The sequence below is a fragment of the Lepisosteus oculatus genome, chromosome 1 (genome assembly GCF_040954835.1).
Source record: "Lepisosteus oculatus isolate fLepOcu1 chromosome 1, fLepOcu1.hap2, whole genome shotgun sequence".
NCBI lineage: Eukaryota > Metazoa > Chordata > Actinopteri > Semionotiformes > Lepisosteidae > Lepisosteus > Lepisosteus oculatus.
The window spans coordinates 16408315-16435129 of NC_090696.1; the positions used below are offsets into that span (position 1 = coordinate 16408315).

A 26815-nucleotide genomic window follows, 5' to 3' on the forward strand; every position below is an offset into this window, starting at 1 on the left:
GGGCAGACAGTGAGCAGAGCGAGAGAGACAGAGGTGTTCAGTGGAATAGTGTCATAGACTCTGCATTAACTGAAGAGAGCAGTGTGGATGTCTGGCAATGAAGTGACTCCAGCTGACTGAAGAGGCTCAGGCATCAGAACAAAGGAGAGGTAGACCGAGACGGAGAGACAGCCCAGGACAGCGCCGGCCAGCCCCCTCTGCCCCTTTTCTGCCTCCTGGGCTCGACCACAATGGAGACTGGCAGCCCGCGCAAGATCCAGTTCACTATGCCCCTGCTGGACTCCCATCTGGACCCAGAGGCTGCTGAGCAGGTGAGGGCGGGGGAGTCTGGCGTACTATAGCGAAAGACAGTGTGGAGCTGCTGATGTATTATAGGCATGTTAATTAGCTGTTTCACTCTCATTCATTAAAGTGTAATAGAATGGTAGCTTCAAATACTGACAGATTTCCATCTTGCATTGGATCTACTTCTTGCAACTAGTTTGTTTTAGCTACAATTCCCCCACATTTTGATGTTGATGAGACTGGGACATTGCTTCCCATTTTAGTACAGTAAACAGATACTGATTGCACATGGACAGCCTGGGTTAAGATTCAGGAAGGATCCTCTGGTTCTGTGTTCAGCAGCAGTGAAAAGAGGGTTTGTTTAGGGAGAAAGAAAAGATCTTGAAGTCTCCTGGTTACTGCAGGGCACAGTATGAGTAGCCCTGCCAGGTTACACCACCCAGAAATGTCGAGGGAGATTGGTATATCTTCAGTCTGTTGTGTCTCTGTTATTGGGTACATAGATATTATTTCAGGACGCACATAATATTTTTTAAAAATTGTACAAAGACTACTGTATGTGCAACCACGGTGAGATCCTTACTCACAAGCACACAGGAGCTACCTACAGTATACTGTTCCCTGTTTAGGATTAAGACTTGCAGCTCTGATGCTTGAAAATTCAGTGTCTGCAGAGGGTCCAGAGAGAGCTGTTATGATACTTGTTGTAGCCACTGTGCCATGGGAAGAAGGATGACCAGGATATAGCTCATAAGAATGTCTGAAGGCTTGAAGTGGACGGCTAGTAATTGCTCTGCAGTGTTTGAAAGGAGTTGGATTAAAAAAAGCCAGGGTCAAACAAATCAAACCTCAGTCTCGGTTCTTTCTTCTGCGGGTCCCATCTCTGTCCCTCTGTGGGGCAGTGGAGATCAGAGTGGAAGTGTGTCCTAGAGATCCCACTCATTCAGCAGCACAATGAGAATATGTCTTGAGCTATCGCTCACACAATTATTAACCCTTCAAAACTGCAGCTAGATTGCAGCGACAGAGAAAAACAGAGACGTGCCAGCTGTGTTTTTACAGGGGGTAGCAAAACCTAATCTTTTGAACCAGGAGAGGAAAGCATTTATCAGCAGACACTTAGAATACCACTGCCTACTGCACTGCCACAGCTCAGCTGGCCAAATTCATATCTGCTGCACACTTTGGAAGAGGGAGGGTAGTTCATGCTCGCAGTAGTACCGAGTTAAAGGACTGGGTATAGGAAGGCTTGGCAGGATGTGTGCTTTTCACATAATACCATAATAAAATACAGTCCTCTTAGTCTAAGGCGGTTGGGCTTAATTGAACCAGTAGAACAGGTCGAAGAAGTGTGTTCTGCCCTTAAAAAACGAGTATCACCGCTGTCTAACAGACTTGCAAATCAGGTACATTTAAGGAACATACAGTACTAGTGTACCCCCCTGCCGGTGTTGGGTAACCTCCTGTCTCTCCATGTGCTGAACAGACACGACTCTCCCAGTGTGCCGAAACTCAGGGATACGAAGCAGCTTTCATGCTGCTACTAATCCACAGACACACACTCACAAAATAAACAGATAATTAATTGCAATTATGGCTTTGAACAGAGAGGCTCCCTGAACAATTAGCAGGTAGCAAAGTCGACTTGAGTGAAGCCATTACCTTTACAATGGGAGTGCATTTTACTGTATGTACAGTACAGCAAAATTATTTTTTATTCATTCAATTTTTATAAAATCTATCAAGACATACAGTATAACACTGTAGACAAAAATATTCTGACGCAGTCATGACGCCCAAAATCGGTGAACATCCTCGGTTTCATTTTTTTCCCTTTATTTCCTATAAGTCTCTTTTAGCATGTCTGTTTCTAAAGTGACTCAGTGTATTTTTATCAGCAATTTGCTGTTCTCTCACAAATGACAGGGAACAGAGAGCTTTGCCTTTGAAAGCAGGACAGTGAGTACATTACCGAGCGCTGTTGTTTACTCACTTGTGCATTCGTGATGGCCCGTGAACTGATTGTTTAAAGCAGAGACGCTGTGCCCTGTACTTGGTGTCCTGTTGCCAGCATTGATTTCCTGGAACACTATCATCTCTCTGAAGCAGCAGATTCTGTTCAAACACAGCGCTGATTTCAACACTGTGTGGGGTGAGGTCACTGTGCCCTGGGTTGAGAGTGCTGGCCCACACTGATCCCTGTGATTTGCTATATGCTATGTGCTCTGGCATTGTCACCTTTGCTTCGGTAACCTTACCTGGTACCGGTCATGTGCGATTTGCTTGTCTGCCTTTAAAATATTTTAACCAGTGCTTCGGTTATTAAATAAGAAAGTGCTCAGCTCAAGCCGCCCTTCTGTGCTGACAACTCATAAATCCTGAAATGGATCAAGCTGCTCTGCAGCTGGAGTCTTGTTTGCTGTTTTTGCCTTCTATTACCTGTTTAAGAATAGATGTGTTTTGGGATTGAAAAGAAATAGTCAAATCTCTTGTGGTTGATCAGACAGGTGACTTGATTTTTATGGGGGATCAGACAGGTAACTAGAGGTAACAGCTCAGCCATGGTGACACACTGGGAGCCACTTGTAGTTTCCAAGCAATTTTCACCTGGTCTGGGCTTCCAGTTTGTCAACCCTGTCTTCCGCTCCAAGGAAAGGTGCCTTCAGTTGTGAATTTTGGCCCGTGTGATTTGGCTGCTGAATCAATGTTTTTTACCTGGTCAAGGCATTTGACTGAAGCAGTCCTGTGTTTCTGATGTCTCTGTCACATTTCCCTGTAGGCATGTAGTTCTGTACTAAAGAGACCTGGCTTATTAAAGCAGGACTTCAGGGTCCCAGCATCTTTAGGGTTCCTCCTCTCAGAGCAGTGGGGTCCTTACGGCACTGTGGAGGCTAGCGGTAGGCTGTGTTTTAAAAAGGGATGTGTGCTCAAGAGTGAGTATGTTTCTCCACCTGAGAAAAGAAAAGCCTATTCCCGAAAGCCACGTAGTGTTCGAACCGGACACATTTCATCCCTGCAGGTCTAACAGGTGGTAGTTTCCAGCGAGTAGTGTGTGGATCTGTCAGGATGGAGCAGCGAATGGTGGAGAAGCACTACAAGCCCAAATTGCCTTCTGCTCCATCTTTAAAAATTGAAGAGCCGTGCGATGGAGCATGTGTGGGTTGACAGATGAGTGCAGGCGGAGCTCTGCACTGGTGCAGAATAATATCAAGACTTAAGGGGATCAAACCGGCCCGGAAAAGCTTTTTTTAATAATTAATTACAAAACTGAGAATTAAGAGCGAGTAGCAAGAAGCAGATTTTTTCCTGTGTGCTGCCTTATTTTTTTCCAGGAAAATGCTACGGTCTGTCACTCTGATTTACACATGCTGGTGTTCCTGCTGTGGGTCGTTACTGTGGTACCTGTTCAGGCAGGCATGCCTGGGGGATTTCAGGATGCCCCCCATCCTGACATGCTAGTCCACAAGGAAAATTCTGGGAGTTGAGGGACATAGGCTTCTGTCTTCTATTGTTCCGAAGTCCGATCGTCCGCTGCAGAAAAGGAGAATTTACATGTGCGCTCCTGAAACAGCTGCAGTCATGAACTGGAGAATTGCATCATCCGTGTTCTTCTGGGAATTTCCCTTCTCGCTCTTTAAGGGATGTGTCCCACGTTTCAGCGGATCCCCGCTGTGGCTGGTAAGGAAATCTGCTGTGAGCAAGCTTGATGTGTCCCTAGTCTGACAAGCAGATTTTGTTCAGTTTGCAAAGCCTGCTGTGCTCACCTGCCTCTTGTGTTTCATTTCAAAATTTTATTGTGGAAATGAAGGACAAGATCTGTGCAGAGCCGCTTGATTAATGCATTCCTGCTCTTCATAGAGCTCTGACTTTTTAGGGTTTGCACGCCTCTTGACGAAAGCATTTTCTGCACTGAGGTTTCTTTATGGAGCAGTTATTGCTGTGGGCTCAGTTGTAGCCTTTCCTTCTGTCTGTTTGCTGAATTGTTCTGCTTTAGGGCCGCTGAATCTGCACTTTCATGAAATAATCGTGATTGCGTGGCACCAAATAGACTGGGCCTTTTAGGTTTGATCCCAAACTTTTTGATTCTTGAAATAAGTGAAATATTGCTTTAATCTCAGAAAAAATAAAAGGCATTGTAGCTCTTTAGGAGCTCAAACTTCAAATTGGCAATGTAGTCTTGAGAGGCAGATATTCCTAAAGCAATTACGAATGGAGGTTAAAGTAGTTTTAGGTGCCCTGTTCAGCCATTCCCAACAGTGGCTGATTAAAATGACACTAGCTTTGGCCTTCTCGCACTCAGAGACTGTTGAAACTGTCATCCTGTAGGATAAAAACACAGTGAAGCAGAAACGTGCTGTGTAAATCTCTAGGTCTGCTAAGAGTCACTTCACAATGAATGTGGACATCTTATTCAGAATCGTGTGAATTTAGGAAGGGTTTTGAGGGTTCAGACGAGGGATAAGATTTTGCTCCACCTCCTTGACAGAGTGCTTGCCCCCTGGCCAGAGGTCAGGACCCCAGCATGAGGAGTGATTGAAGGGGCAGCTGCACAGGTGGAGGAGGGAGGAAGAGGAGGAACCAGGAAGAGAGGGGGACTGTCCGTGGTTTTAATGGCTTTTGGGAAATCCTCTCTGAACTGTCATTGGAAACTCCATTATAACATTTTAAATGTTGACCCCCTCCACTCCGTTGCACTGTTTTGCTGCAACCAGCTCCTTAATTATTTAATTGATAGTTAGGAGGATCAATATACTGTAGCTACAAAGGAGCTGGTTATGTCAATAAATATAAATTGAGCAGATTGTAGGGGCCACAGGTTGAATAGCCTAAGGTTAATAGATTATTAAATGCATAACATTTAGAGGTTTGCTTTTTACACCAACAAAAATACATGAAGCATAATATACATCTTAATGTTACATAACATGTAAATTGTTGGTACAATGTTTCAGCAGCGAGTAATTTGCGAATAGGAAAAATGCACTCTATTTTTCACGACCTTTCCAAATCGTCTCTCACAAAGAAAGAGCAAAACTAAAGGAAAGGGAGACAGACACAAGATACTTAGGAGACAGACACAAGACACTAGATAGCAAAATACAAACTTTGGTAAACAGTCTCTGAGAAGCAAGAAAAAGGTGGAGGCCCAGTCCTATCAGGTTTCATCTGAATAGCCAGTGGATGACAGATTGAGGTCTACCGTAGGGTGCAGAAGCAGGATCAAAGGCTTGGTGTACAGTAGTTCAGAAAGGGTTGCCGAGCTTACTGGTGGCAACTAAGTGTGTATCTAATTTCTCATTAAAGAAATCTTATCATATCTCTGACCCATTGAACGTGTGGGTGGGACAGTTAAACAGGATAAGGTGCAAAAGCCGGGCTGTCAGATTGTATATCTGATAAAAGAAGATTATCAGGTGGCACACCAAAAACAGCAATAAGAAGGAATGGTTCCAATTTCAAAGCAGAGTAACATGTGAGCAGTATTTCTTTTTTGAACACAAACAGTGTGAACGTGTTATTCTGCACAAGGCTTATGTCTGTCTGTGTGTGTTCAAAACCATGACAGACATAGTCAAGGTCAGGAACAGAAGCGTGAGGAGGCAGCCTGCGTCTCTTCAGGCTCGTTTTGCATGTGTCCTGTGATCCTCCACAGTTCTTGCTGAGATTATTTTCAGAGCTAAACACAGTTGATAAAATGAATCAAAGCTGACAGTACACTGTATGTGGGGGAAGCAAATAAAGGTTGCGCAGTGTACTGAAGCCCACTGTAGGTCCATTTTTTCCTGCACCTTTTGCCATGAACCTTCTAGTATAAAAATATGAGAGCCGAATTATCTGTTTTCCCTAAGGGTTCTTCCACGTCCATGTACTAAGTGTACATGTATATAAGCTTTTTGCTGTTGGCATGAGACCCTGCACATGTTTTTGAGTGTAGTTCTTGAAGGATGGTGACAGTTTTGTGTTTCATTTTGAAATGGCAGGGCTTTTTGCAGTGCACACAGGCTGGAGTGAAACATCAGCAGACGCACATGGAACTATCTCTTAGAAGCTGATGTGACACACTCTGCCTTTTTTCCAGCCTGCTTTACATATGAAAGCACTGTTCTCTGTGGGAAACTGTGCCCTTGTGTTGCAGGTTTGCTGCAAGGCAGTCTTAGCGTGGGACTGTAGTAGAAACCAGACTTGATGAAACTGCCTCTGACTCCCCCTTTTTTAATTAGATCTTATTTTTCTGCTGTTACCGCAGGGTGCAGGAGAAAGGGATTAGTGGAGCTATGCACTGCAAAGTAAAGCAGAAAAGCGTGGGACTCGTGTGCTGATTGGCCAGATCTACTGATGTTCTTTGCATGTTACAGCAGTGACATGGAACTGCTGCAGCATTATCAAAAATGGTTTCTGTCTTGCACTGAAGAGCTACAGAGCCGGAGTAGAATTACGGATCCATTAAAGATTTGTCAGGTTTAGTTAAACGCCAACCACCTATTGCACAGCTCCAGTTGTACTCTGCAGTGTTTAAAGTGGGGTTTCCAAAGTTAGTATTATGCTGATAAATGGGTACTGGAGCTCAAATCAGCCAGCTTCAGTGCTCCTGCAAGGCTGCAGTGTAAAAACTGCGATGCAGTGCTTTTGAAACTGCTGCTTTGGCCCTGTGCAGACTCCTTCTGTGTGTCCGGCGCAGCTCTGCCAAACGATTTTTCTCAGCCTATGGAATTGTAACTGGGTGGTGGGGGCTCCTCTGAGACAGTGAGGAAAAAGAGTGACTCACTGTTTCGAACAATGACGTCCTATTTAATACCTGCAATGTTCTGCATTATAAGAAAGCAACTGGTAATGGGCCATGATTTTGAGGAGCCCTCGGTAATTCATGATTTCCGGTGGTTATAATAATTATATGTCAGTGAAGATTACGTGTCAGAGCAAAGAGAGAAACGTATTATTGATAGTGTAATAATACAGGACTTAATGTATTCCTGACTCATGTTGTTGTCTCATGCCTCTCTGGTCTTCTGTGTTCCCTTCTCTCGGGAAAATGGAATTTAGTAACAGGATAGTTGGGTAATTGTACCCTTATTCTTCTTTTAATCATCCTCTTTGTTTGCGTCAAACTGCAAGAAGGAAAACCTAAACCAATTAATTGAGCTGTCTTCGGTAATTAACACAGCATACAAGTTTGATCAACACTGTTTGGAAAATCAGTGTTTGTTTTAGAGTGGAGTTTTAGAATCTGAAGTTAAAAAACAAGAGCGTCTTTTAGAAATCCTGCCAAAGCCAGGAGGCTTGTCTCTCTCATTTGGGCCTTGCATCCTAATTGATTAGTAAAGCCCAGAGATGATGCTCCAGCAACAGAGCTGGCCAGTTTGTTTCAAGCTCTTTTTCTACACTCAGGCACTTTGTTCAGAGTTTTCCAGACAAGAGCACAGTGTCAGCTTCGTCATCTTGAGCCCTCTGCACAGCTGACCGAGCATGGGCGTGTAGTCAGGGTTCTGTGGCAGCAGTTGAGACTGGAAGGATCCCCGTCTATGAACTGGCTTCATCCCTCTATTCTCCTCCCCACTGATATAGCTGGTGTGTGGTGAGCCTCTAGGCCTCCTCTGTGCAGTTAAAGTCAAAGTCGTTCTAACACAGGTAAGGAAATGAGACTCCCATTGGATAGCAGTTTGGTCCACATTGGGTTTTACATCTGCCTGTGCAGACTAAACATTCATGAAGCATCCAGCTTTTGTCCCTCAATTGGCCTTCCAGATATTGGGGCAGTGTGGTGGCTCTCTGGCTAAGGACGTGCTCCTGTGGCTGGAAGATTAACGGTTCGTATCCCGTGGCCTGCAGAGGAATCCTCCTCCACTGGGCCCTTGAGCAAGGTCCTTAGCCCCAGCTGCTCCAGGGACGCCGTATGAATGGCTGACCCTGTGCTCTGACCCCAATCTTCTCTCTCCCCATCTGTCTGTCCGTGTGTCTCATGGAGAGCAAGCTGGGGTATGCGAAAAGACAAATTCCTCATACAAGAAATTGTATATGGCCAATGAAGTGATCTTATCCTATCATTTGGTTTGGGACCTACAGTATACAGTATATGTAGGATCCCGCTGTGTGTGACACCTGGAATTGCTCTGGTTTTATGCACTGAAGTGGAGCATAGTGGCGCAGTGGTTAGAATGGCCTATCAGGGGCCCTGGGCTCAACCTTCTGAACCTGGGATGCTGTCTGTGTGGAGTTTGCATGTTCTACCTATATTCGCATAGGTTTCCTCTAGGTGCTCCCGTTTCCTCCCACTCCAAAAACATACTGGTAGGTCAATAGGCTTCTGAGAAAACTGGCCCAGGTGTGAGTGTGTGTGTGTACCGGTGTCCTATCCAGGGTGTGCTGTGCTTTGCGGCAGTTGCTTGCCTGGATGGGCTTCCTCTCCCCTGCAGCTCTGTACTGGATAAAGCGGTTAGGAAATAGATGGATGGAAGGATGAATTGATGAACGGATGAATGCTACGCAGTGAGGAGAATTCCGGGGGGCTCATAGGGGGGGTGTAAGGTGTAAACTGGTGGGGGGGGTGGGGGGCAGCAGCAGCTGTGCCTGTTCCACTTCTTGCGATCTGGTGAGTCGTACCTGGTCAGGTGCTGGCTGTCTTCCTGCAGACATGCCGCGATGCTGCGGACATCTGGGAGGAAGCAGGTTTGGGTAAGCAGGGATGACTGGAGCGTACGGGGTGGCCCCGAATGAAAATGAGGTGTGGCTGACATGTTTTGCTGACGTAGGAAGAGCCCTAATAGTGTTTATTTGCGAGCGCTGCATGCTGTATCTCTGATGATAACCCTGTGCTATTTCTGTCTGCTACTGTGCTTCATTCTCGCTCTCATGTTTAAATTTAGCACAGCAGAGCAATAAAGAAAATCCTTCCTGTCTATTTTCTTCCCTAAAACTCCCTTGGTACTGCACAGCCCTTTTCTGTTGTTAAATAAATAAGTCCAAATTACATTTGAGGCAGTTCAAAAGAAGCCCATATTTTCTTTGTGCACGAAGCTCTCCCTGGGGGACGCACAGTAGGAGAGCATGTGTTTGCGCGACTTTAATGAGCTTTTTACTGCTGATCCCATTGTATTCTACAGCTGACGGTTTCTGGTGCTGGTAGGGTTAAGGTTACCATGCTTGGTTGCACTGGCCAATACTAATGCTGGACAGGTTTAATAGGCAGGAAAAGGGTGTTTTTGTCAGAAGTCAATAGAAAAGCCTGGTTTAGTCTTAAAGTGACATTGCTAGTTTTGTTGTTTTCTTTGGGCTGTCTGGTAGAGCTGCCAGCCCATGTGTCCTGTTGTATTGCGATTGAACAAGATTTGACTAATGAAACTGAATTTAAACTCAGGCCTGCAAAAAGGTGTCCACATTCCAGCATGCTTTGAGCTTTGGGCTGCTAGTACCTTGTGTATAAAACCCAACCAGGCTGTTTCATGTCTCTTAGCTTATTAAATGCAAAAATACATAGAATGGTGGAATCATGTTTGTTACATCTGGGTTTGACTTTCTGCTTCATCATGGCCTTACTTATTGTGAAACATGGCAGGGATACATGTGCTGTGAAATGGGAATCCTTTGTGCATCTTTTAAATGGATTTTCCATTAGAGTTCCTCATATCTCCTTATAGTCTTCGGTTTGGTCTATAAAGAACACAGAGATTTTGTGATTTTAGCCTGTGAGGGAAGGACATTCCTTTACTCCTGACAGTTCATCTGGCTGCTCCATTCTGCCTCCACACAGCAGCAGGTATTTTGTTAAAGTGGTGGCCTTGTCTTTAAAGTGCTGGAGTTTTGATGGCATGTCAGATGTGCTTGCATTGTCAGGTGTGCTACTCTTTGTTATTGACTGTATTTCCTTGAAACAGAGACCAGCCTCAGTTAGCAAATCCCTTTTCTCATGACCCACTTACAACTTTTGTTACCTAGACTTTTTCTTTTTGTTGTGCCTCACTAGGGGCAACAATGAAACGGTTTTCATTCTTATTCTTTCTATTCTTTCATTGTGTGTAGTTGGGAAATTAGCCAGCCTGGACTCGGGAAGCTCCAGTAATCTTATCGGAGAGCCAACTGAATATCAATCTGTTCCCTGAGCACTGTAACTCTGAGAGGCAGGCGGAGCTAGGTGCCTCTCACTGGAGCCCAGACCCAAGCGCTATGTCTGTGACCTGGTTCTTCGGAAGAAAAGGCTCTGGATGTGTGTACGAGTGTGCAGGCATGTGCATGTGTGCACCGGTGTGTGGAGGCATGAGAGTGTGTGCACGAGTGCATGTGTGTACAAGTGTGTGTACACGAATGTGCAGGCGTGTGCATTTTTCTACCAGTGTGTGGAGACATGAGAGTGTGCACGAGTGCATGTGTGTACAAATGTGTGAGTGCATATGTACACAAGTGTGCAGGTGTGTACTAGTGTGTGGAGACATGAGAGTGTGCACGAGTGCATGTGTGTGCATGTGTGTACGAGTGTGCACAGTTGTGTGTGCATGAATTTGCATGGCTGTGTGTGTGAGAGTGTGTGTGTACACGTGTGCTTGGGCCATGTCCATACTCTCATGAATCCTTGTGTAAAATAAGTCCCTCCTGTTTTCAGCTTTCAGTATAGTTCGCCATAGTTTCCCCTTGTTCAAAAACAAAACATTTGCCAGAGTAGTCTTTTGTGATCTAGATATACCACTGAATGTGTTTTTATTAAAACTCCTTTGTAATGCATTATCTCATGCAGAGTATATTTTCAGATCTGTATGCACTTAATGAAAGAATGTACAGGTCTGCCTCCCAGCATCAGTGAAAGCTCATTAAATGCAGTCCCATAATTCAAAACGGCGATGTGCTCTGAAAAAGACGGCATAACCCTGACAGGTGTTCCTTACATGACATGTTAATAATGTACCATATGTCTTTCATGTGAGTCCGACCTGAGCTTTCTTTTGTGAAATGTGGATGCCTGCTCCTGGAGGTTTTTGTCAAGTTCATGTGTTACTACATTTTTTTCTGGCAGTTTTAGCAGAAACATAGCCTTGCTGTTGTCACTCAGGCTGGTGCATTATGCAGATCAAGCTTGTTTAAGTGACAGAAGTTGCTTACTCCCAGTGGCACTGACCCAGACAGCAGACTCTGCCTGTCATTCCACTGGTGCACTGTAGGTGGTGCAATGGGGTCAGATCTGGCATTCAAGGTCCTTACTTGGCCTGGATCAAGACCAAGGAACACACTGGGAAAACCTGGGAAATCTGCAATGCTTTTGAGATCCAAAGGATCCAAGAGCACACTTTGTGGAATACTTTACCTAAAATAACACTGGCAGTGCACTGTTGGTTCCTCTGTTCCCTCCCACTTCCCAAAGACACGCCGGTGAAGTTAATTAGCATTTCTAAATTGCCCCTGTGATAGATTAAGTGTAGTCCTACTATGTCCTGGAAATCTGTTTCCTATGCTTCTGATAGGCTCAGAGTCCCGGGGTCCTTATCAGACATAAGAAGCCTTCTGTTAAAGGATGCATAGATTGTTTATTCTGTTCTCTAGTTAATGAATGAGTCACATCTGCTTTCCTGGTTGCAGTTAAATCCTTGCTGCAGGCTGCTCTGCTGTTAGAACAAAGAGAGTACAGCTTGCAGGAGCCCACTGCACTTGGTGAGGTTTCTTGCATCTGCAGAAGGACTCTTAGACACTCTTCCACTCCATCTTTCATTATCTCAGCCCCTCTTTTCTCTGTCTCGCTCTCCTGTCCATCTGGTCAGTAGCTCTCTATCATCTATCCGCTCTCACTGATGCTCTGTCCTTCTCTCTCCTTCTCGCTCCAGATCAGAAGGAGAAGACCCACACCCGCCACTCTGGTGGTGTCCAGTGATCAGTCCTCTCCAGGTACGTCTCTCTCATGTGAACATGCTTCAGCAAGAACGTGTGCACCTCTGTCTGTTCCCAGGCTCCTGGTAATTGAAAATGTCTTCTCTCATGATCGGAGATAATGTACACATGAGTGGTGACACGCAGTAGATTTATACTTGTGCAACGCATGCCAAGAAACTGCTGCTTTGCTTAGCTTCACTTTAGAGCACAAGTTAAATCAAATCTCTGGTCCACTTGCCAATAGCAAATTACTAACACAGCACTCCATGGCAGGCAAGGATCTTGTACCCTGCAAAACGCCAAGTCAGGGGATTTTAGTTTCATAAAATGTCAGGGGCTCCGCTTCCATTCCCAAAACCCCACCAGAATTTTCCTTTATGTTCCCTCTGGACTAAAATCATCTCCCCGCTGTACGATCTGGCCTAATTCACAAACACGCTACACAGCTTAGGAGCTAATGCTCGGACATATCGAACTCTAGACTACTTAACTCTGTGCAGTACTGAAGTGCAGGTTCCTCCTCAGAAGCCTCGAGGCGCCTGCAGCCACCAGGTGGAAAAGTGCTTTAGAAGATCTTGAGGTGATCTAGACTGTGCAAGCCCAGAGTGAACATATGGCCGGGTCGCTCAGTCCAGCGCTGCCACTTTTTTGACCAGCCGTGGGAACTTTAATGACCAAATAGGCAAGGCCTCTATTTAACATCTGGTCCAAAGGACGGCCCCAGCAAGGGCACAGCGCCCCCAGTTTTGGAAATTCTGATCCAGCTGGCAGAGCGCCACCCACTGGTCCACCATCGCTACTTGCAGCAGCCTCCTGGTTTATCCTGGAGGTCTCCTGTCCCAGTACTAACCAGGCCCAGCCTTGCTCAGCTTCTGCTGAGATCATTCCAGCACCAGTATGGAAGAGGTGGCTCTTACCCAACGCTGGAGTGTCACTCCTGCGCCGCAGCAAGACCCAGTGTTGGGGGGGGGAGGCAGCCTTTCTCTTCTCTCTTCCTTCCTCCCCCATGCATGGTCTGTGAGCATCTGTGTGCTGCCGTCTCTGTCCATAGAGCAAACAATTCAGTACAAGGTGACATTTGCGGTGTTTCCCCTGGTAGCTGTTGAGCACCACTGAGTTGAGCAAAGAAATTACACTTTTTGAAACGAGTAAAAAAAATATTTTACTCATCAGGTAGGGTCTGTCTACTAATTCCATCCACCAGGATGAATTTGTGGCCCTCATTGATATTGACTACGACCATAGTTTTAATGTGCGGCCAGGCACTGCAGAGATTGCCTTGCTTAAATTTCTCCTCAACTTTGTTTTTCTACTGTAGATCATGTTTGCTTGCTGTTTTGCATGTTTAATTTCTTTATTTACTCGTTTTCTCTCCTCAAGTGATCCACCGTAGACATTAAGCCAAATTCAGTCACTGAAACTGAGACTGTAGAACAAGCAATGAGCTTTTCTCTCTGCATTTAGAGCCAAACCCACAAATGTTTCTAACAATCAGTGGTCAATACCACCAATTGTTAGAAACAATCAGTTCATGGGTGATATCCAAAAACTTATGTTTGGCTCTTCCAGTACCATTGTTTAATCCAGTGGTTAAACAGAATTTATCAAGAAGGGCTGCCAGGTGCCTACTGCTGTAATTGTTGTCAATTCACCCTGTAATCTATGGGACGTGTGAGAATTTTGTTAAAGACTTGATTTTTTTTGCTAGTTATCGGTATATTAAATGTGTCGTCTTTTGGTTGTGTTTTTTTGTTACTTGTTCAGCAAAAATTGTCCGTGAGAAAAACGCATCACAAACGACCAGTTTCAGAACCTTAGAAACAACCTTAATTGGTGAAAAAATGCAAATGAGTCTGGAAATAACTGCAAGGTCTCTCCCTCTTCCCGTGCCCAGCAGCTCTTCTGACCTGGGGGGTCAGGGACTCGTGGGTGCTCGGCCTGGGTTGCCAGTTGTTGTGGAGGTCTCACCAGGGTGACCCAGAGAGGCTCTGTCACTGCTGTAGTCTTAGCACACGCCTCAGAGCTCCAGCAGTCTGCAGTACGCCCAGCACACGACACACAAGGAGAAAAACGCTCTGAGCTCGGCAGGCAGGATGTCTCCCATGTAAATTGTGCTAACCACATTATACAGATCTTTTCCTTTTGTTTTCTGCAGCCATGTATTTCTGCACCTCTTAAGTTCAAGTTTCAAGTTCAAATATATACTGTATAGCGAAACATACAGGTACTCGGATTCAGCAGCAATAACCACGATTCTCCGAACTGAAGTGCATTTTCTGTTTGCGGCTCAAAAATAGACTAGATGGTCAAACCATGTAATACAGCAGTATTTGACACATTTCCATAATGTCTTATTCACCTGAGGATAGACAGAGCTGGAAGTGATGAAACGCCTCCCCCTGTTGTTAACGGGCAGTAATGGCAACAGTTAACGCTTTGTCAAGGTCACTGTAGTGGATCACAGCTGGAGGTGTTTACAGTAGTTACCTTGAAAGGGAGCTCTGCATTACTGTTCAGTTCCTGGGCTTCTGAGCTTGCTTTAAAGATAGCCAGGCAGGTTTTTCTGATTGTCACTCTCCCCAGTCAGATTATAATAATTCTACAAATAATATATGAATTATGTACTACTACTAATAATAATAATAATGTCTTGCATAAATGTAGCAGCCTGCATCCTGAAGGATCCTCATATCCATATACAGTACATATTTCAGTATATAAGAATACAACCCCCTGGTCTTATTGACCTGGAACCCCATCCCAGGCTGGTGTGTGTTAAGAGCTATAGATTTGTTATATTAAAGTTATACTGTTATATCCATCTCATTGTGTCTTTTTGATTTTGAATCTCCTGTAGTGTTGTGACTGGACAAGAGCTAATTGATAGAGTATTATGACACCTGTTGTCCCCGAATCAGGCACTTCAGGGGTTAATGCTCCTTGTTTACTCCTTCATCTTGCTCATAATCTCTGCAAAGGAGCTGCAGCCATCATTTGCGTTCTTACTCCTTTTTAGGATACAAGTTACGTATGATTTCTAAAAATAATTTCCTTTCATCTGAAATCCGAACCAAAGAAAGAAACAGCAGAATGATAAATCTGGCCCCATTTTGACTGTTCCCATGCCAGACTGTCATAATTGAATCAGATGCGCTTGCTACCAAATCCACGGCAGTTCCATTATGTGCACGACAGCAGTGCCTTTCTCCGCCTCTCAGTGTTAGTGCTGGACTGCCTGTAGGTCACCTTACAGTTCACACTGGCGCAACTGTGTAATTGCAGTGTATGAGCAATCAGCCTGTGTGCCCTTCAGTTCTCCGTCTGCCGTCTCTTGGTGCACAGGCAGGGGTTAATCGTGCAGCAGACGCGCTCACACACGCAGACGCACGTACCCACACAGCACTTGGGTGTCAGGGGATGTTTAGGTTGCTTGGCAACAAGGTGGTGTCCTAGAAAAGTTTAAAGGCCTGCAACTGGAGGAGCTTGCACACGAGCGAGCGCAAACAGGGACCTGATCTCACTGCCACGTCAGGCTTTAAGGAGATAAACTGCTCCCAGCGTCAGGAACCTTTCTTGTCGCTGTCTGGTTTTACGCTCCCCTGCCTCCTCACTCCCACTCCCCCCACCCTGTGACGAAAGCAGCTCGTTGGATACTGTCACCATCTGGGCTGCTGCAAGGTCACCTTTCCACCCCAGATATGATCCCTGTTCGCACCTATCTGAACGTTTTTTGCTCGCGGAAGATGCGCTCATCTGTCTGTAGCACCAGGAGAGCCTGCGGAGATGCCCAGCTTTTCTGCCAAGAGCTCCGAGCCTGTGTAGATCAGCCCTCTGCTCTCCGTGCAGGGTTCCTGCTGGCCTGCGTTCTCGCGATGACCTTCCACTGTGCTCTCTTGCAGAAATCGATGAAGACAGAATCCCCAACCAGCTCTACAAGGTAAGCGGTGTCCTTGCTGCCTCTCAGGAAGTCAACCCCCACCCCAGCCCTCGCCTGCTGTTTAAAAATCTCATCAGGGTCTGAATCCTAGTTGTGCTGCCGCAGGTGTTGCAGAGGAGAACCAAGTGTGTCTCCCACAACGGACAGTTCAAGGTCTGAATAAGCATTTTGCTGTTTTGAACAGAAAGAGAAATAAAACTGGTAATTCTGGACATGACAAAAAAGTAAAAACGTGCTCAAAGATCTATTGTGGGCTTACATCCACAGTTTTCCAAACTTGTTACCTTATATTAAATATTAATTTAAAAATTAAACAGCTATGCATTCATTCCATATTCAGTAGCCTGTCAGCCCAGTGCAGGGTCACAGTGATCTGGAGCCCAACCCTGCAGACTGTGGGCACAAGGCAGGGCACACCCTGGGTGAGGTGCCACTTTATCTCAGGGTACAAGTACACACTGATATGGGGGCGGTGTTAAAGCATTTTTGACAAGAAGACATGTCTTTGGATGGCGGAAGGAAACCTAAGCAACTGGCGCATCCTCGTCTGGCCACACGGGGGAACATGCATGCTCCACACAGAAGGTACTAAAGAGCCAGAATCAAACCCAGGACCCAGGAGCTGAGAGTCAGCAGCGCTACCCATCACGCCACTAAGAGGCTCACTGACCCGCGTGTGAAATGAAATCTCCGGCTTTGTCAGGGCGATGTGTACATGGAAAGACCGCTGTGCAGAGGAGGTCTCGCGAGTCTCACCCACTTCCTTTCTTTCAGGCCGCCTTGATGAACTCTCCCCGGCAGCGGCGGAAGGGCGCTCGCGGCACCCCCACCATGAAAGGTACGACATCGCCATGGAAACGTCAGGAGATCCCCCCCCTCTGGAGTCCCTGTGACACATGACACATGACGTGACACATGCTTCTCTTAACTCTGGTCCATTCACAGCCAGCAGGATTGCATAGGCTACAGCTTTTCTGCACATATCAATAAAGGGTCTAGAAGTTATTCTAGTTTCGAGGAAGAAGGAAAAAAAAGCACTTTTCTTCTGAGCAGCTTACATACTGTACGTACAGGCAAGGTGTCAGTGCTCTGAGCACAGGCCAAGTCAACTGTGAATGGGATTTCCAAATGTTGAGGATGGACTGGGGATGGCACGGTGTCGCACTACAACCCTGGGGCCCTGGGTTCAATTCCACCCTTGAGGTGCTATTTGCATGGAGTTTGTATGTTCTTCTCATGTTTGCGTGGGTTACCACAGTCCAAAGACATACTGGAAGGTTTGGGGAAAATTTTACCTGTTGTGTGTTTGTGTGTGCCCTGTGATGGTCTGACATCCTGTCGGGGTCTGTACCCATTGCTTCCCGGGATCCCCCACAATCCAGAATTGGGAAAGGCGGATAGAAAATGGATGGATTTATGGACAGGAGTGGTTTGGCCTAAGTTGGCTCGCAATGGCGACCCCAGTGGGCTGACAGTGTTGCCTGTGAGTCTGACTCTTGCAGTGGGGAGATTGGCTGGTCTTCTGGAGAAAATTCACTGTCTTGTTCCCCCACCCTGGGCACTGCCGATCAGCCCAGTTGTTTGGGATGGTACTGTATATCGATGGTATAACGGGCAATTCCAGATTACAAATAAAACAGCCAAGGTAACATCTGAAGGATTACAGAGATTGTGATCCCTTTCGCAATGATGGTGATTTAAAATCTAGCTTTATTTTATCCTTTTATCTATATTCCGTACCTCTGTGAAGTCTGAAAACTCCAACACAAGACAGACAAAAAGTTTTTTCTTCCATCAAACTCTGCGTCTTGATCACTGAACTGTAGCAAAAGCCAAGCACAGCTGCTTATTTTCAAAGCTTTTATTGCAAGAAAGCTAACGTTTCCTTCTGGCTTCCAGCAAATAAAGCTGTTAATGTTTAAAGGTGCAAATCTTACAAAAATGACAATACAGATGTGGAAAAGTGAAATGAAATGAACAGCCGTTGCACACAAACATAGTTTTGAAAAACTAGCTGGTGCTTCTTCGGAGGCAGAAAAAGAGGAGACACATTTGTCCATGACTTAAGTGGCATGAAAACGTTGCAGCACACAGGAGCTCATTGGATGTTGTCAGTGACTAATAAAAAAACAGCATGCCTGCCGCATGAGAAGCCTAGGTAGCTGAAATCCTGGGCTATTCAATTACAAGCAATGGATTTAGATGTTACACTATCAGTTCAGCACCGGACAGCTCCTTTGAGAGTGGGAAGCAATTGCTCAGCCTGCCTTAGCCTTCCTCTCATCTCTCTCTCTCTCTGGCCAGAGCTGCAGTTCCTGGTGGAGCATCATCTATACCGCCAGCAGCAGCAGCAGGGGGGCGGGGGGGACGAGTGTTCCTCCGAGAGCTGCCTGTCGGACCGTCCCAGCCCGGACTGCGGCCAGGGCAGCGCGGAGCTCCCCGAGGACGAGGCGGGCTGGGATGCAGAGGACAAGATCAGCCCGGAGGGCTTCGAAAAACTGCGCAGGCAGATGGAAGGTGAGAGGAGCCCGTGGCTGTGTCTTTGCAAAAAACAAAAGGAAAAGTGATTAGATGAGATTCAGAAAAGGCGCCAAAGCAGTCGCACAATGTGAAAAGCCAGAGTGAAAATGTGAGCAGGAAGTCATTTAGACCATTAAGCCTTTTTGTAGTCAGTAGCTAACTGACCTCCTCCAGATGCTTCTCAAACTAAGCCTATAATATTGGGTTCAACAGTATGGCTGGGGTCAGCTTATTCCATACATTCACAAGCCTTTAGGTGAAGAAGTGCCATCTTTTCTCCTGGGCACCTAAGGACCTGTGCACGATCACCGGTTCTGAAGGTGACAGCTGATGCAGTTTTCCACTCAGCTGCTGTGTTGTTTAAAGTTCAGGTTCTGGTTGCCAACAGCCTGTTTCTTCACAGAAATTCCTTGCAAACGAATAGCCCCCAGCTAAATGCCAAGATGTATTGACTGATTGTAGCCATTCCATCTGGGAGACAGACCAGCTTTCTGGGTCAGAGTGCTGCTGGGGAGAGAACAGCTATTAACTAAAATGCAGCACATTAATTCTAAAGACGTAGTGGCTCTGTTGAATATCCTTTTAACAGTTTTGCTTTAATTAAATGTGTTTAAAGTGTTCTGAGATTAGTAAGGCTTGGCATTTCTCATGATGGCAGTGGTCTGTTTTAATTTCTTTGCATCCATTCTTACTAATGGGTTTAGAGAATTGTGCCTATACTGTGCCTCAATTCACCTTATTTTTGCAAATTAAACAATTAAAATTGATGGTTATGAACAATCAGAAAGCTCCTAAAACATTGCCATCGAGAACTGATTGAGCACTAGGTCAATTTACAGATAGTGGCTGTATAGAAATTTTGGCTTAATACAGGCCTACAACAACAATAATAATAACAACTTGCAGATGTGAAGAGAGAGATTGTGCAAGCACAAAGATGAATTCCGCCTTGACATAGGAGTGCTAAAATTCTTGTGCGAAGGGAAGAGACCACCTCCTGGTCCATCAACACCAGTTTCAAAAGCAACCTGATTTTCCACGGAGGTCTGCCAGCCCAGCACTGTACAAGCCCAGCCTTTGCGTAGCTTCTGAGATCGAATGAGATCAGGCTAAAAGTTGGCGATGGTGCTGCTGAATGCTGAAGTGCTTTCTGTCTTAAGTCTGCATTGTCTTTTCTAGGCTCCGCTTCAATTAAAGGATTAATTTGACATTCAGGACTAGTAGATGTGAATGAAATGTGGCCAACAGGAACAGAGTTTAGCTAAATTGTACAATTGTGCAATGTCAATGGAGTCCAGCATTATCAAAAAGAATCTCAGGACAGGAAGGAATCATTTCCAGCTATACTGAATGGAGTATTTGTTGAATTTGCTTTTGTTGAAAGCATTTACTGCATAGCAGCAGCAAACTCCAGTCTCGACAAGTGTGATATTTAAAAACAGGGATCAACATTTATTGGCGTATTTCCACGGTAGAAGTGAGGGAGTTGGATCGTTAACGTGGTGAAGATTCACCGAGGCAGCACTCAATCATGCATGTTTAGAAAGTAGTTTCATAAGGCTGACCTTTTCTCTGGGCATCCTGGGAGCACAGGGCCAGCTGGACAGCTCGGGCTTGTTTCTGACTGCCTGATTTCACACTGGAATGCAAACTGCGCATTTAGTGGGAAGACGCCAAGAAGAATCTCTCCAGTTCTTTGTTTGAAATCTTTGCTCTTGGCTTGGTATGGCAACAGATTTTGAATTTGGAAGCAGAGGGCAGAGAGAACAGATGTTTGAAAAGCCAGCTAGAACAAGGCAAGCTTGTGTTTCTGGGATCATCAGCTCCAAACCAGGAAGAAAGGGGCTTGCTTTCTGAGGGGGGAGAAAGGTTGGAAACGTCCTGTTGAAGAGCAGGATAAAATCCACACTCAGGCCTTGTTAACCTTTCCCATTGCTTTCATACAGTGATACACAGCCAATCAGAGGCCAGCGGGGGGGAGGAGCTCCCATCATGCAAGTCTCAAGAGGAGGAAGGAAGTACTTCTAGCGTCGCCATGGGATCACAACAGACAGAAGCAGGTAAACTCTCTCTGTTTCCCAGAACTTTCCCTCCAGACGATGCCTGCCTCATTACAACATCTCACTTACCAACATTGCCGATGTTTCTGAGGCCATCTAAGGATTGATCTGCCCCACTGCACCTAATGTTCTATGAAGGTGTTGATTTCTTTATGTAGTCAGGGACTGATCAATAGGGGAATCATTTTCATCTAAAGCCTGAGATCTTACTGGCAATGTGACAAGACTGGAGTCTGAAAGGAAAGAAAATCCTTCAATATCTATTAATTAGTTCTTACTAACCTTAATAAACTTGTCCTACGTGTTGATGGATCCTGGACAAATTCCTCAAAATCCTTTGTAAAAAAATTAAAAACAAAATGTTTGTAGCAAAGAATTCTATTCTCCATCCATAATAAACCACAACATTTCAATAATAAACCACAAATAAAAAAATGAGTAAAGCCACAAAACACAATGCTGTGCTCTTCAAGGAAACTGACATTTTGCTCTCCTGTTACTTAAAGGTAACGGCTGATGCAGAGCACTGTAGTGCTTTCTCCAACCTAAATGAAGAACGTCTGGTCAGTTCCAGATAACTGCCATTAACAGAGCTGTGCAGCCTGTCCTGACACAGTGTGCACATGGCACCAGGGATGTCAATGTAAAACATGCCTCTGAGGGTGTTATTAATGGCATACTGTATGTGCACAGAGTGCAAAGAGCTTGGCAGCACATGGACTGCCTGCCTTGGTTTTTCATGGCTCCGTTAGGATGTGGCAAGTCCCATCTTGGCTGTAATACTATAGTGAGAATAACAGATCAGTAACACTCTTAACACCGTATTAAAATACTGAATTAGAGAAGCAGCCAGGGATTTCTGACCCTCTGCTCTTAAATTAAAACAATGAAAAGCCAAAGCTGTTATTTCTATAGCCCCTGAGTGACAAATGTTGAATTAAGATGTGTTGTTTTAAGACAAAAAAATATAAACTCGCTGCATTTTCAAGATGTTGTTCCCAAAAGGGTAAACATCAAGCCAGGCATTCAGTTTCTTTCATCACGGTGGGTTAAATATGGACAACAGGACAATCAGCGTCTTAACTTGTTTCTGCTTGGCTCTGAGTTGAACCTTGCGATCTAGGTGCTGTTGTTGTGCCGGAGCAGATGTTTACAGCTCAGGAGTCACTAGTGCATTCCTGCTAGAGGCTTTCAGTTCATTAGGGGCCCTGCAGTGACGTGGTTTGGGATCTTTAATCGGGATGAAAAGCACTTACTAACTCAATTAGAATGCACCTTACTAACTCATTTGTCATCTCTCATAGATATCAGACCTATTGGATAAAACTGTGTTGTATTTGGAAGGATAAATATGGGTCTGTTTTATACAAGTGTTATGCTGGTCTGGCAAATGTATCAGAAGATATTATCATACAAAAGTGTCTCTCTACAACTGCAATTTTTCAGTACGGTCAACTGTGACATGTTTCTTCTGACTTTTTCTGACATTAGTCTTTTCCATCATGACGCATTGGATAAACGTCCTACATTGCCCAAGTCTGGTATTTTGTCTCGTAGTGGTTGTTGCACCTGAGAACCACAGGTGTGTAGAAGATTTTTGTGTACGTTCATCATCTGCCCTTCCTGTCAGTCCTATCACAGAGAGTACAATCACGGGTGCTCAAAACCACAGGACGGCTTATTCAAGCTGCTTTTGACCACAGTTACTACTAATGAATAAAACGTTTGTGCACTTGCTTCTACAGGAGGAGCCAAAACGGACTCCACAGTGTCCCCAGCGGATGAGAGAAAGAACGGCAAGCACGACAAAGAGAAATAAACTGCCTCCTTGCTCCAGACTGCCCTACAGCAAACAGAAGGAAAAGGAAACGGATGTTCTACAGACTCGCATTCCACAAACGTCTCCAGTGTCTCGCCTCTTCCCCCACCCTCCCTAACACCTGTGGCTGGAGTGAAGCAACCAGGTGATTTAGAGGCACCTCCGCGAACTGTAGCCAACAAGGTGTTTTTTTCAGAGTTTTGAAATGTTTTCGAGAGTACCTATGGCATTAACGTTAAACAAACAAAACCAAGCCTACGGGATGTTCTTTAAATTCCCCACGAGTTCAAGCTTTTTTGAACGGCCGCTAGATCTGATTGCCGTTGCAAAGCAATGAGGAAAATGGCCAATCTAGACCTATGTAGGGTCTTCAGTCATAGAGGTGTTTCCATGTTTGCCTTCACAGTGGGAGGGAAATGTGGGGCTGGTTGGGGGCGTTGTGCCCACTCTAAACATCACATGTTGACGAGATAAGGGAAATAACAGAAAGCAACCCACAAAGACCCATGGGATCAGGAAGCATGAGGTATTAGAACTGAACACCAGCAGATGGTGTTGGATGTACTGTACAAAGCCACTAGCAAAGGCAAACCTGGGAACCCACATTGAACCTGCTTAGTTCATTTTACCTTGCATAACCGAGTCTGTATTAAGAAAATTCCTGGGAAGTGAACTATTTGTGAATATTGTGTTGTCTTTTCTACCTTCTATTTATGTCCAGCCCCTGTGGTCCCGTTTAGAGCAATAATCCTCATATATATTTGTATAAAAACATCTACAGTATATGCAGATTAACTGCTGTGTAACAGCAGGAAAAGTGCATTAAATAGAGACAGATGATTGCAAAGCAGAAATGCACGATCAATAATGTGCATTTTGACTGCACAGTCTTGTGAATATATTGAATCCCACTTTCAAATGAACACAGGTGGAAAATCGCAGATTGCTGAGCCGCCTGTCGGTAGGGGCCAGTGTGTTGAAATGGCTTTGTAATGTGCCATCTCTTCCCTTAACGTATCCAGGGCCTATCATCATTCTGCTGGAAGAGGTCAAAGGGCACACAGTCGGCACATGTGGCAGCCCCTGTAATGAAATACAGTGCGAGAGAGGATATAAAAGTGAAATGGATTTAAACCTTTTTAGGTAAAAGCTTAATTGCTGGAATGTCAAATCTATAAAGAATAATTTCAGGAGAATTAAAAAAAGGAAATAGTAGTGACATGCAAGAATAAAATGCAGTAATTAAAAAAAAACTGTCACTTGTTTTCTAAGGGCAGACTTGCAACATACTGAACACTGCCATGGTGTTGTCTGCTTAAATCAGAAGCCAGTCTTCCTTTGAAAGTGGGCATCTATTTTCTCAACGAGAAACCATGTAGATTTCGTAGGTAATTCTTCTCACTTTGGCATTACTGATTGCCGGCAGGAGTCTGAAACCTGCAGCTCCTCTGTAGGTCCCCTCAGACACTGGCAAGATGTAATTGGGAACAGGGTGTTTTTGTTCCATTTATAATAACTGACTTTCTACTGTAATGCCTGTCCTTATTTGTAAGTTCCTCTGCCAGTAGAATCTAAAAGATTGAATTTGTTAAAGAAAGCAGGAAGAAAATAACCCCCCTCCTATTACGCCACTGTTTTAAAAACCTTTGCTTGGCTGCATTAATTTTACACCCACCTAAAATTGCATTTAATTAAACATAAACAACAGCATCAAACGTCTGTTCCCTTTAACTATTTAAAGAGGTTCAGCACATTTTCTTTCTGAAAATGTTTCAGAGCTTAAAGCTGGATTCCACCAAATCTCAAAACCCAAACCATTTTCCTCTAAATATTGGGACCGACTCACAGATGTTAAGGAATGTTTTCCAGTGCTCGCTTGTGTTTCCTGGCTCACAATTAGCTATGGTGTACAGTGTACAGTGGTGTACTGCTCTGAACGTAGTGCAGAAATGTGTGATGATAATGTTTGTCCTTTAGCTGACTTTATTTTTTAATCAGAGCAAACGATAGGACATTGGTTTTACATCTCACTGGAAGAGCAGAGCAGGTCACAGGAAAGTGAGGCTGAGTAGTTCGCAAAGGGGTTCTGCACTCTAAGTCTGTTTCAGAGCCGGGGCCTGAATCATGAACCTTCTGGTGAAGAGCCACTCTTCTGAAACCACAAGGATCGCCTTGCTTGCATGCAGGCCATAGCTCATTAAGAGAGGCCCTCTGGACCTGCTGTTCTCTGTTGAATAAAAAAAAAGGCAAATCTATACAGTGATGAAACTGCCATGGCACACAGACTTCACCAAGATAAAAAATGCCTTAAATGTGTCAGTGACTTGTGTGCTCTGTCAGTTCCTCGTTGTGTATGTACAATCTGAAAGGAAAAAAGGCGTTTACTTCACAGCATATGTTTCTGGGTTCCTTATATGCTGCATATAAAAACCAGCCCAATGTGTATAAAAGGTACAATACACAAAGGGTTGTAGGGGTCTTGAACAAACCTCCCAGCCATGTTGCTGAAGCAGGTCCCCTGGGGTCCTTCAAGAAAAGCATGGATGGAATTCTTGGATCAGTAAATTGCCAGAGTAAAAATGCTAAAACAATCTTCTTTTGGTCGTAACTGGTTTTATGTTCAAATTGCATTGATGTCATGTATCTGGGGTCAAATTAAATCCAGACCCGTATCTATTAGCCAAATGCAAAATTACAAGCTCAGTTTGGGGTAATGCAAAGTTCCTCTGCCTGGTGAATTAAAGATTTGATGAAATCTGGTTTGGACGCTGGTCAGTTTGTGAATTGCCCTCGGTTCACCCTTCAGACACATCTGACTATCACAATGACATATCATGTAATAAAATCAAGATTAAAAATCTTGCGTGAGGAGTGGGGGGATCAATTAAATCCATAAACCGATGTGGTCCAGGAAGTAGAATCCAGTATCATTAGAACTTTCAGACAAAAAAGCATTTTGTTGTGGTTTTCCTAACTTTCTCAGCATTTACCGAAAAAACATTATCTTGTGGGGGTGTGTGAGAACTTGTGAGTGTGTTTTGACAAAGGGGCACAGTCTGTTGAGCTTCCCCGATTGACAGCTTAAGTATTCTGCAGGTCTGATAGACAGCACCCAGGGACTCAGATTGCCAGTCACGAACCAGAGGACACAGGTGGAAGCTAAGTGGAAGTGCACCTAGAACAGGAGAGACAACTTTAGGCAACGCATTTTTGGAGTCTGGATAAAGCAGCCCCAGCCGTATTGTTCAAGCAGATATTATGCCTTCATTAATTCAACAACTGAATAATGAGCTCCTTTGAGCAACAGGCTACTAATTGTTAAACAGGCTTGAAACTGGAAAGGTCTCCTTTTGTTTGTAAGCTTTCTTGTGAGTGGTCTCTAGTCTCATTTTTACTTAGACTTCTTGCCATAGCAAATTGTGTTTTGCAGTGTCCAGGCTGCCTAGTCACCTATTTTAATTATTGTGGTTTGTGTCAAGTCCTAACTGACCCATTGAATATAGCCTGTGATTATAAATACTGTATATCTGTGCACAGAAGGGAAATGGAATCAAATGCTTAGGTTGAAATCAGAATAGCAGGCTGCCTTAATGAGACTCCTTTAATCTCATTAGACTAAATCTGACATCTTCACATTCTGCCTTCTTTGAGAGCTGATTTGCTACGAATACATGCGGGACGATTTCAGACTTGCTTCACTGCTTCTTCCAGACAACATGTTGAGATTTAAAAAAAATCATAGACAGTCTTTGAGAGGAAAGTAGGGTAATCCAAACCAGAGTTGAAAAGCCAGGGTTGTGGCAAATGAAAAAAGGCAATGCACAAGTCTGGGAAATGAATCAGGACAAGGATCTGATTTTACATGCTGATGGGACACATTCCTGCTGCTGCTCAAACCAGAGACAGTGAGATTGTTCATCCTATGAGTGGCAACCAGCACTTGTGTCTTGTCAGCTCTTTTGAGATCAGGAGTTTAGAGCATTCATTTCAGAACTGGGATTTTTTTTGTTCTATTGCTTTCAGCATGGGAGATATGCATGCACGATATCACACATTTGAGGTTTTATGTTTTGTTTTTGTTATGGGGCAGGGGGGACCCCTGTTTGTTGTGGCAGGCCTCACCTTTTGGGTGTCGCTTTGCTCTGAGTGAAAAGAAAATAGCTGATACCACTTCAGAAGAACAAGGGGGACCCTCTACTAGAATATAGTGAAGTATACATTTGTATACATTTCTGTATATGTATTGCTATAGATGCTGTACAATTGTAAGCCTACACAGCTGTATAAAAAAGTGTTCTTTTATGATAAAGATTAATAGAAAAATATACAAACATTAATATCTGTCAT

At 44.6% G+C, this 26815-nt stretch overlaps 1 protein-coding gene across 1 annotated transcript; it reads left to right on the forward strand.

The window, feature by feature from the left end:
* Positions 1-26812, forward strand: LOC102695385 (protein phosphatase 1 regulatory subunit 1A-like). The gene is made up of 7 exons (XM_006629351.3): positions 1-311; positions 12087-12147; positions 16032-16069; positions 16844-16907; positions 18374-18586; positions 20536-20649; positions 22395-26812. The coding sequence occupies exons 1-7, from the start codon at positions 231-233 to the stop codon at positions 22466-22468; spliced, it is 645 nt and encodes a 214-aa protein (XP_006629414.2). The 5' UTR covers positions 1-230; the 3' UTR covers positions 22469-26812.
* The last annotated feature ends 3 nt before the right edge of the window (positions 26813-26815 follow it).

What these genes read in the sequence shown, in the direction of transcription:
- LOC102695385 (XM_006629351.3), top strand. Translation starts at nt 231, where the DNA reads ATGGAGACTGGCAGCCCGCGCAAGATCCAGTTCACTATGCCCCTGCTG. An exon ending in TCCCCAACCAGCTCTACAAG is followed by an intron (nt 16,070 to 16,843) that starts GTAAGCGGTGTC and finishes CCTTTCTTTCAG; the next exon opens with GCCGCCTTGATGAACTCTCC. An exon ending in CGGCACCCCCACCATGAAAG is followed by an intron (nt 16,908 to 18,373) that starts GTACGACATCGC and finishes CTCTCTGGCCAG; the next exon opens with AGCTGCAGTTCCTGGTGGAG.